Source organism: Callithrix jacchus, chromosome 14 (genome assembly GCF_049354715.1).
Source record: "Callithrix jacchus isolate 240 chromosome 14, calJac240_pri, whole genome shotgun sequence".
NCBI classification, from domain to species: Eukaryota; Metazoa; Chordata; class Mammalia; order Primates; family Cebidae; genus Callithrix; species Callithrix jacchus.
The window spans coordinates 91,049,200-91,059,981 of record NC_133515.1 but is presented as its reverse complement, the minus strand read 5'-3'; the positions used below and the strand labels follow the sequence as shown (position 1 = coordinate 91,059,981).

At 49.5% G+C, this 10,782-nt stretch overlaps 1 protein-coding gene and 1 long non-coding RNA gene across 5 annotated transcripts; both read right to left on the bottom strand.

The window, feature by feature from the left end:
* Positions 1-222: 222 nt before the first annotated feature.
* Positions 223-2,104, bottom strand: LOC118147382 (endogenous retrovirus group FC1 Env polyprotein-like). Its single transcript, XM_035273068.3, has 4 exons — positions 1,890-2,104; positions 1,053-1,204; positions 686-980; positions 223-599 (listed from the first exon to the last, which is right to left on the bottom strand). Exons 1-4 carry the CDS (start codon positions 1,969-1,971, stop codon positions 532-534), a joined length of 597 nt encoding a protein of 198 aa, XP_035128959.1. The 5' UTR covers positions 1,972-2,104; the 3' UTR covers positions 223-531.
* An 860-nt stretch (positions 2,105-2,964) lies between these two features.
* On the bottom strand, positions 2,965-6,157 carry LOC144576483 (uncharacterized). 4 transcript variants are annotated; one of them, XR_004733727.3, is made up of 4 exons: positions 6,042-6,157; positions 5,656-5,766; positions 3,674-3,779; positions 2,965-3,101 (listed from the first exon to the last, which is right to left on the bottom strand). It is a non-coding gene; the product is annotated as an uncharacterized LOC144576483 (long non-coding RNA). The 4 variants fall into 4 exon arrangements; XR_004733725.3 differs by having other exon boundaries at positions 3,674-3,774; XR_013526758.1 differs by lacking the exon at positions 6,042-6,157 and having other exon boundaries at positions 3,674-3,774; positions 5,656-5,790.
* Positions 6,158-10,782: the final 4,625 nt, after the last annotated feature.

Genomic DNA, 10,782 nt, shown 5'->3' with positions numbered 1-10,782 from the left:
TTGCCCCTAACCCCTCCACTGTGACTGATCTTACTCTAATTTTCCACTGCCCACCCCAAACCTATAAAACCAGCTCCTATCCCACTGCCCTTTGCTGATGCCCTTTTCAGCCTTAGCCCACATGCACCCAGGTGATAAACAGCCATGTTGCTCACACAAAGCCTGTTTGGGGGTGTAAGGGTTATTGCCGAGTTTAAAATGAGGAAACTGAGGCCAGTATAAGAAAATTAAATGCCAATTTATTCTGCTCCCGGGCGAGGTTCTATTGTCCTGGGAAAGGGGGCCAGAGAAGTCACGCTGACTTCCTGGGGTGGGGCGGTTTTTATGGCTATGAGGAATGAGCAACAGTTGGGTGCTCTGATTGGCTCCAGGGGAGTGGGATTGGGATGGGGTGGGCTGCCATTGGTTGGCAGGTTGTTGGGTGGGTTTTCTGGTGTGAGAGCCAGCCAGGATTGCATTAGCCGGAGCCTTCTGGGGGAGCCATGCGGCAGAGCTAGGTGCGGAGTGCAGAGCCTGGTGCCGGGTACAGAGTCAGGTGCTGAGTGCAGAGGTGGGTGTGTCCAGCCTCCCGGCAAGGCAACTAGCTTTACATTTCGGCCCTTTTGATGATATAGAATGCCGCTTTTTTCTGGCTACTTCCTGCTGAATAGGGGCAGAGTAGGGAGAAGGGTCAGTTGGCTGGTACCTTGGTTGGGAGTTGGACATGGGTGAAGTAGCATCTGGTTTATGGCCACCCGGGAAATTTCTCTCATGCTGGCCTGTAAAACCCTGAGGACAAAAGGGGCTAGCATTAACAGAAGACAAACTATGATGATGGGAGTGATAATAGGGGTTAGCCAGGTTAGCTTGGGGGATTGCCACCAGTTAAGAGGTGAGACTGATACATTCTGCTTCTTGTGGAGGTCCTCTTGGAGGTGATAGAGAGTGCTGACATTTTCTTCTACAAGGCCTGTTTCATTGATGTAATAGCAGCACTGCCCCTGAAGAAACAGACAGGTACCTCCCTTTTCTGCTGTCAGCAGGTCAAGTTCCCATCAGTTCTGGAGAGTTACCTGGGCCAGTGATGTGATTTGTTGCTGGAGGGAGGCCAGGGAGGCGGCCGACGCTTCAATAGCCATGCAAAGCTTGTCCTTTAGTTGAGTGGCTGAGGTGACACTGTAGCCTAGGGCACCACTACCCAGCCTGGCCGCCACCAGAGAGGATGCTAGAGAGAGACCAACAACCATTGGGAGGAAGACTGCTCGTCTGTCTCAGTGATTAGGGGAGGGTGGAAGGAGGGATAGAATTTTGGCCTGTCCATATACCTCTAACTGCAGGACCAAGGTGACAGGCACACAAGGGAAAGGGAAGGAGGCATTAATAACTTTAGTTAAGGTTCCATTACACCAGAAATATCCTTCTGGTGGTGTGTAGAGGGAGGATTTTACCTTTACTGTGATGTTACAGCTGGGACTGCAGCTGCTGGCTGTCTCACAGCAAAGAGAAATTTTGAGGGTGTACTTGGAACAAGGGGATATCCATTAAGATGGTGCCAGGTCCCTTAGGTGATTGTGATGGATTGAACCTGGACCTGAGAGGAACTGCAGCTAAGTGGGGGCGGGGTGGGGGGGAGTTGCTAAGAAAGGCACATAAAAAGCAGTTGGTGATATTCATGGCTTTTGCTAAATTTAACATGTTGGCTCCCTCCTGTACTAGAGTTAACCAAGAGAAAGACTGAGAGGTGTTATCTGAGGGTTTGAATTGGTTACTTAGGATGGCTTCATTTTGCAGGATTGTATGGCTTACAGAACTGAGCTGTTCTATTGTTTAAGAGACAATGTGGGTATAGGACTGGAATATTAGCCGTGTTCCCTGAGGGTGGCTCCAGGTATAATCTTCATAGACTTTACCAGACACGCCTGCATCCCAACAGCTGTGCCAGGGGTCGCGGATGTTGAAGTCTAAGGAACCATTACTGAAGCGAGTGAGCATGCGGTTGGGACGGCTTGGAGGCTGTGGCTTGTGGATAACACAAGAGCTGTATGGGCACCCCCTGTAGGTGGTATTCCACCAATGATAGTAGTCCTTGGTTTGGTCATATAGAAAACATAGCCTGTGTTGAAAGTGAAACCCATGATCCCGACTGAGTATGATGCTTTTACCATGTGGGATGAGGATGGAGACAGTAGACTGACATCTGCCTGTTTGGCAGTTTGCCTGTGCAAGATAATGGGTCCTGGTGGTGGGGCATCAGTCCAGGATCCCTGGATGTAGAAGCGCCAAACATAGGAGTTGGCCTCAAGAGGAGATATCAGAAGGACCATCAGGAGGAGGCTCTGAAGGGTTAGGGGGCGATGGGTCGGGGCCATGGGTGAGGCAGAGGTGAGGCCCAGAGGCTCCCGGGGGGCCCAGGGATTCAGATTTCCACTGATTATTTTGGGGGGCCAGTTTGAGGCGGGTCACATGGTACCAAGGAGTGTGACCCAGGAGTTTGGCTGCTGTGGGGGTGGTTAGGATAACAATGTGGGGTCCCGACCACCTGGGTTGCAAGGATCCTGGTTTGAGTTCTCGAAGGAGAATGCTGTCACCCAGTTGGAGAGGCGGTGCTGGGTGGGAGTCCTCTGGTCCTGGAATAACAGGGAGGGAGTGGACTGAGTGTTCCCTTAACAGGTGGCGGAGGAGGGAGAGGAAGGGAAGGTAGGAAGCCAGTGGAGAGGGGTTTACAGGGAGGTTGTGAGAAACCAGGAAAGGCTGGCCGTATAGCAATTGAAAGGGGCTAAGACCCGTTGGCCCCCATGCGGTGACCTGGACCCCGGCCAGGGCAATAGGTAGGAGTGTGGGCCAAGAGAGTTTTACCTCAATAGCAAGTTTGGCCAAATGGTCTTTGAGGATGTCGTGGGCCCGTTCAACTTTACCCAGTGACTGAGGATGGTAAAGGATGTGTAGTTTCCGGGAGATGTTGAGGGACTTGGAGAGGAGCTGGACTATTTGGACCATAAATGCTGGACCATTGTCCAACTGGATGGTGGCAGGTAGGCCTAAGAGAGGGATGATTTCTTGAGTAAGGAGGGAGGCCACCGTGTCTGCTGTCTCCCGGGAGGTGGGGAAGGCTTCAATTCAACCTGAAAAGGTATATACAAAAGTTAGGAGGTAGTGGAGCTTTTTGTGAGGGGGCATATGAGTGAAGTTAATTTGCCAGTCTTGGGCCGGTAAGTTGCCCCGCGCATTTGGTGAGTGGGAAACTATGGCCTTAAGCCTCCCTGAGGCGAGACCTTAGAGCAAGTAAAGCTTGCTTTGTGTACCTGCTCAATTGTTTGTTGCAGACCTGGCAAGAAAAAGAGGGGCTGTACAAAGTGGTGTAATGCCTTAGGCCCTATATGTAAGGACTGGTGGATTTCAGCAATAATTTTAGGGGCCTGTTCCCGGGGAAGGGTGATTCTGTTATTCAGGAAGATCCAGCCCTGATTAGATTCCGTTCCCCTTTTTAGTATAAGGGCCTGTTTTTCTGATGGTGAGTATACAGGCTGTGTGGCTGTGGTAAGGAAGAGAACAGGGGTAGGGGTCAACTTGGCATTAAAGATCTTGCTGCAGAGTGGCAATGGGTAATAAGAAAAGCATATTTTGAGTCGGTATAGATATTTGCTCGCTTTCCCTGTGCTAGTGTGAGAGCTTGGGTTAGGGCAATGAGCTCCACCTTTTGTGATGTGGTTCCTTCAGGGAGGCGACGTGCCTTGAGGGTGGCTGAATCTGTGACTACCGCATAGGCTGCCTTTCACCTCCCGTCGGCTGTTAATACTGAACTTCCATACACATAGAAAGTAAGGTATAGGTTAGGCAGGGGAAGGTCTGATAGGCCCTCCTGAGGTTTGGCAAGTGCATCCATTAGTTCAGGGCAGGAGTGGGCTGGGGAAGGGGGAAGGGATGGAAGAGGAAGCAGGGTAACCAGGTTGAGTGGGGAAATAGGGTGAAGGCTGACTGAGGGATTCTCAATGAAGAGCAGGTGGAACTCCTGTAGACAAGAGGGCCCTAGGTGAGCAAGGGATTTGTGGGAGAGGAGGTCGGTAAGCCAGTGAGGAGAGAACACTGAGATGGGCTGGCCCAGGGTAAGTTTTAGAGATTACTTGGTAAGTTCTGTTGCTGCTCCCAGGGCCCACAGGCAAGGCTGCCACCCCCTGACCATGGGGTCAAGTTGCTTCAATAAATAGGCTACAGGGCGGAACACAGGACCCAGGGTTTGGGTTAGAAACCCGACAGCAATGCCCTGTTTTTCATCAGTGAACAGATAAAAGGGATGATTGAGGTCTGGCAGATGAAGTGGGGGTGCAGTGGACAAAGCAGTTTGGACAGTTTTAAAAGCCCATCTTACAACCTCAGGATGGGAGAGAGGTCCTGTGGTGGGGGGGGGTGTCCTTAGCTGCCAGGTACAGAGGTTTAGCTAGAGAGGCAAAGTTAGGTATCTAGTGGCAGAAGAATCCTACAAATTCTAAAAAGGAGAGAATCTGGTTGGCAGTCTCCGGGGCTGCAGTGAAAGAAGTGCCTTCCAGCAATCTGTTGTTAGGCTTTTAGTTTTGGGGGTGAGGCAAATGCCCAAGTAGACCACTGAGGTGACTGATAACTGTGCTTTGGAGGGAGATACTCAGTATCCCCTAGATCTGAGAAAGTTAAGGAGAGTGGCATTATGCTGTTGGGATAGGGAGAGGGAGGGGCTACAAAGTAATAGGTCATCTATGTACTGGAGAAGGAGACTGAGTTGAAGGGGGCAGGGGCCAAGGTCGGCTGCCAAGGCTTATCCAAAAATGTGAGGGCTGGCTCGGAACCCCTGAGGCAGGACTGTCCAGATGAGCTGTTGTGACAGGTTGGTGTCAGGATCAGTCCAGGTGAAGGCAAAGAGAAGGTAGGACTTGGGGTGAAGGGGAATGGTAAAGAAGGCATCCTTGAGGTCAAGAACTGTAAAATGAGAGGTAGTGAAGGGAATGTTTGATAATAGGGTGTATGGGTTGGGGACTACAGGGTGGAGGGGTACCATCGCCTTGTTAATAAGGCGCAGGTCCTGAACCAGGCCGTAGCCACCAGATGGCTTTTGGACCGGCAAGATAGGAGTGTTACAAAGGGAACTGGTGGGAATAAGTAGTTCCTGGGTTAGCAGGCGAGTGATGATAGGCTTCAGGCCTTGATGGTGGGCCTTCGAGATGGGGAACTGAGGACATGAAGGAAAGTGGGTAAGATTTTTGAGAAGTATCTTAACCGGGGGATGATGTTTGGCCACTACATGCTTGGAGGTATCCCATACCAGGGGATTAACTATGTCAGGAGGGATAGGGGGTTGGGACGAAGAGTTAAGACAGGGCATGGTGTCGGTTAGGAGTGGCAGTAGGAGGTGGGCGGATGATGGGCTTGAGTGTGGAGGGGCCAGTGAGTTGAAGAGTGGCCCCCAGAGTCTGGAGAATGTCTCATCCTAAAAGGGGGACTGGACACGAGGGTATAATTTTAAAAAGAGTGGGAAAAGAGGTGTTACTCAAGGACACAGGCTAAAGGGTGGGTTTGATTAGAACAGGAAGGCTTTCCGTCAATTCTCATGACTGAAACCTGGGAAGGTATGCTAGGTCCTGAGTAGGAAGGCAATACAGAATAGGTAGCCCCCATGTCCACTAAGAAGGAAATGGACTTACGCACTACCTTCAGCATTACCCTGGGCTCGGCAAGGGTGATGGGGGTCTTCGAGTCCGGGCTGTGTCAGTCCAGAAGGCCGAGAAGTTCAAGCGATGGGATTGCTTTCTGCGGACCGGCCTGCCCTCCACATAGAGGTGTGGGGGTTGGGCCTGTAGTCCGGATGGGCAATCACTGCGCCAATGTCCAAGCTGCTTGCAGTCCAGGCCGGGCTTGGTAGGTGGTCAGGGACATGGACACTGATGTGCCCAGTGTCCCTCCTGACCGCACTTGAAAAAGGGCCCAGGTGGAATGCCTCTGGAGTTCTTGGTGGGTTTTGATGGACACCCTCCACCAGGCGCCTGGTGGGCTGCCGGCCTCAGGGCTGCCACAAGAGCTTGGGTTTGGAGGCTTACCTTTTGCTGTAGATGGGCCTGGCGGGCGGCCTCAGCCTTTTCCTCTCGGCCATTAAAACTAAATACCAGGTCTCATATGGGAGTTTGGGGGCCCTCCTCAGCATTTTTAAGTTCCTTTCTAATGTCAGCCACTGACTGAGAGATGAAATGTATGGCTGGTAAAGAGGCCGGGTCCAGCTGGGTATGAAGGATCATAGCATTAGTTAACTGGTCAAGGAAGATGGTGGGGTTTTCAGTAGAACCTTGAGTTATTTCCCTTAACTTATCATAATTAACTACCTTTTGGGCTGTGCTTTGCATGCCCACTAGGAGGCACTGTAGCATTTGTTCTCAGCGGTGGTGGCGACCATCTTGACCAGTTTGATAGTTCTGATTAGTCAGCCTTGGGGACTGCTGCCATACCTACTGACATTTGATTATCTGTGAGATGTACCTGATCTGCATGCACCCGGGCTGCTGTAAGGATGCAGTCATGCTCATCTGGGGTGAGAGTGGAGGATAGAATCACATAGGTATCATGCCAGGTGAGGTCATAAACCTGGGTGAGGTAGTGGAATTCTTTGGTGTAAGCACTAGGATTGGTGGAAAATGACCCTAGGCGTTTTTCAATGGCTGATAGAGAGGGAGAAGGGAACATGTACGCGAACAACGCCTTCTGCTCCGGCGACCTCGCGAAGGGGGCAAAGGAAGGAGGTTTCATCATTAGCACAGCACAAGCGGGTGTGAGCACTGACAGGAGAGGCTAGGTTGGGACTAGGAAGAGGAGGAGCTGGAGGGCGATGAGGCTCTGCATATGGCGGAGGGTTTGTGGGTTGGGCGGGTGGAAAGGAGAGTTCTTCAGGCAGGTCGCAGTCGGAAAAGGAGGAGGATGGTGGAGGGGCCGAGGGAAGTGAGGGAGTTTCTTTGGCCAGGAGCACCTGAGTGGTGGTGCAAGAGGAACAGAGGGTGGGGCGGGAGGGAAGATACCAGAAGGCCTGAACATAGGGGACCTCTGACTATTTAGCATTTCTTTAACAGAAATTGTCTAAATTGGTTAGAATGCCAAGATTGAAACTTCCCTCTGGTGGCCACTTGGACTGGTTGTCCAGATGATACTGGGGCCAGGCCACAGTGGAGAGGAAAAGCAGCCTTTTCTTTTTTATGGAGAGGCCCAGCCTGGGTAAATTTTGGACTAGACATCCCAATGGTGACTTGGAGTCTAGGCGGGACTCCTGATTACCCATAGTCCACTCTCAGTCACGGAGTAGTCAGGAGTGAGGAATGGTGTCCCGGACCTCAACACCTGAGTACTGGAGATTATGGGGAAGGACAGGAGTATAGGGACGTCTCTACAATATTCCTGTCTTCCGGGATGGGCAAGCAGGGGCACCGGGACATCTCCGTGAGACCCACAGCTGGAGACGGAAAGGAGTCGCTGATGCGGCTGTGATTACAGACAGGGTACCCCAAGGTTCAGAGCAAACAGAGGATGGGGTTATGGGCAATAGGAGTCTTACCTAGTGATGGCTGCAGACGATTGGAGGGGTGGTGGCTCCCTGGTTCGGCTTATGGTAGAGGAGTCAGTTTCCCCCAGGAGGAGTCTTGAACATCTCCCGGGTTTCGGCACCACTTGTAAGGGTTATTGCCGAGTTTAAAATGAGGAAACTGAGGCCCGTATAAGAAAATTAAATGCCAATTTATTCAGCTGCCAGGCAAGGTTCTATGGTCCAGGGAAAGGGGGCCAGAGAAGTCACGCTGACTTCCTGGGGTGGGGGGTTTTTATGGCTATGAGGAACAAGCAACAGCTGGGTGCTCTGATTGGCTCCAGGGGAGCAGGATTGGGACGTGGTGGGCCGCCATTGGTTGGTGAGTTCAGAGCAAACAGAGGATGGGGTTATGGGCAATAGGAGTCTTACCTAGTGATGGCTGCAGACGATTGGAGGGGTGGTGGCTCCCTGGTTCGGCTTATGGTAGAGGAGTCAGTTTCCCCCAGGAGGGGTCTTGAACATCTCCCGGGTTTCGGCACCACTTGTAAGGGTTATTGCTGAATTTAAAATGAGGAAACGGAGGCCCGTATAAGAAAATTAAATGCCAATTTATTCAGCTCCCGGGCGAGGTTCTATGGTCCAGGGAAAGGGGGCCAGAGAAGTCACGCTGACTTCCTGGGGTGGGGGGTTTTTATGGCTATGAGGAACAAGCAACAGCTGGGTGCTCTGATTGGCTCGAGGGGAGCGGGACTGGGACGTGGTGGGCCGCCATTGGTTGGTGAGTTGTTGGGCGGGTTTTCCGGTGCGAGAGCCAGCCAGGATTTGCTGGAGAGAGCATTAGCCAGCTCTCTCCAGTGAGAGCATTAGCTGGAGCCTTCCAGGGGAGCCATGTGGCAGAGCTAGGTGCAGAGTGCAGAGCCTGGTGCCGGAGTCAGGTGCTGAGTGCAGAGGTGGGTGTGTCTGGCCTCCTGGAGAGGCAACTGGCCTTACAGAGGGGGTCTCTTCATTCAAAGCACACGTTTTTAATAGGAGTGTAGCAGTGAGGACGATCAGAGGTCACTCTCGTCACCATTTTGGTTTTTGTGGGTTTTGGCCAACTCCTTTACTGCAGTCTGTTTTATTAGCAAGGTCTTTAGGACCTGTATCTTGGGCTGACCTCCTATCTCACCTGTGATTTAGAATGACTTAACCATCTGGGAATGCAGCCCAGTAGGCTTCAGCCTCATTTTACCCAGCTCCTATTTAAGATAGAGTTGCTCTGGTTCACATACCTCTGATGATATGAGATCAGTCAGTATTTGTCTTTCTGTGCCTGGCTTCTTTCACTTGACATAATGTCCTCCATGTTCACCTATGTTGTTGCAAATGGCAGGACTTCCTTCTTTACTCAGGTGGGTTCATGGTCCATGGATGTGTACCATATATGTTTTCTTTTCTTTTTTTTAATATTTATTGCATTTTAGGTTTTGGGGTACATGTGCACAACATGCAGGATTTTTGCATAGGTACATACATGGCAATGTGGTTTGCTCCCTTCCTCCCCATCACCTATATCTGGCATTTTTCCCCGTGTTATCCCTCCCCAACTCCCCAGTCCCCACTGTCTCTCCCCTAGTTCTCCCACCACAGACCTCAGTGTGTGATGCTCCCCTCCTTGTGTCCATGTGTTCTCATTGTTCAATACTCACCTATTAGTGAAAACATGTGGTGTTTGATTTTCTATTCTTGTGTCAGTTTGCTGAGAATGATGGTTTCCAGGTTCATCCATGTCCCTACAAAGGACATGAACTCATTGTTATTTATGGCTGCATAGTATTCTATGGTGTATATGTGCCACATTTTCCCTGTCCAGTCTATCATCGATGGGCATTTGGGTTGGTTCCAGGTCTTTGCTATTTTACACAGTGCTGCAATGAACATTCCTGTGCATGTGTCCTTATAATAGAACAATTTATAATCCTTTGGATACATATACCCAGTAATGGGATTGCTGGGTCAACTGGCATTTCCATTTCTAGGTCCTTGAGGAATCGCAACACTGTCTTCCACAATGGTTGAACTAATTTACACTCCCACCAACAGTGTAAAAGTGTTCCTGTTTCTCCACATCCTCTCCAGCATCTGTTATCTCCAGATTTTTTTAATGATTGCCCCATTCTAACTTGTGTGAGATGGTATCTCAATGTAGTTTTGATTTGCATTTCTCTAATGACCAGTGATGATGAGCATTTTTTCATGTTTGTTGGCCTCATATATGTCTTCTTTTGAAAAGTTCATATCCTTCACCCACTTATGAATGGGTTTGTTTGTTTTTTTTCTTGTAAATATGTTTTAGTTCTTTGTAGATTTTGGATATTAGCCCTTTGTCAGATGGGTAGATGCAAAATTTTTTTCTCATTCTGTTGGTTGCTGGTTTACTCTGACTGTTTCTTTTGCTGTGCAGAAGCTCTGGAGTTTAATTAGATCCCATTTGTCTATTTTGGCTTTTGTTGCCAATGCTTTTGTGTTTGAGTCATGAAGTCCTTGCCTATGCCTATGTCCTGAATGGTTTTGCCTAGGTTTTCTTCTAGGGTTTATATGGTGTTAGGTCTTATGTTTAAGTCTTTAATCCATCTGGAGTTAATTTTAGTGTAAGGTGTCAGGAAAGGGTCCAGTTTCTGCTTTCTGAACATGGCTAGCCAGTTTTCCCAACACCATTTATTAAACAGGGAATCCTTTCCCCGTTGTTTGTTTTTGTGAGGTTTGTCAAAGATCAGATGGTTGTAGATGTGTGGCCTTGCCTCTAAGGCCTCTGTTCTGTTCCATTGGTCTATATCTCTGTTTCAGTAGCAGTACCATGCTGTTTTGATTACTGTAGCCTTGTAGTATAGTTTGAGGTCAGGTAGCATGATGCCTCCAGCTTTGTTCTTTTTGCTTAGAATTGACTTGGCTATGCGGGCTCTCTTTTGGTTCCATATGAAGTTTAAGGTGGTTTTTTCCAGATCTATGAAGAAGGCCATTGATAGCTTGATGGCAATAGCATTGAATCTATAAATTACTTTGGGCAGTATGGCCATTTTCACGATGTTGATTCTTCTAATCATGAGCATGGAATGTTTCTCCATCTGTTTGTGTCCTCTCTTATTTTGTTGAGCAGTGCTTTGTAGTTCTCCTTGAAGAGGTCCTTTACAATTTTTACAAAGGACATCCTTTGTAAAGGATGTAAAGGACTGTTATTGTTAGTTGTATTCCTAGGTATTTTATTCTCTTTGTAGCAATTGTGAATGGCAGTTCGT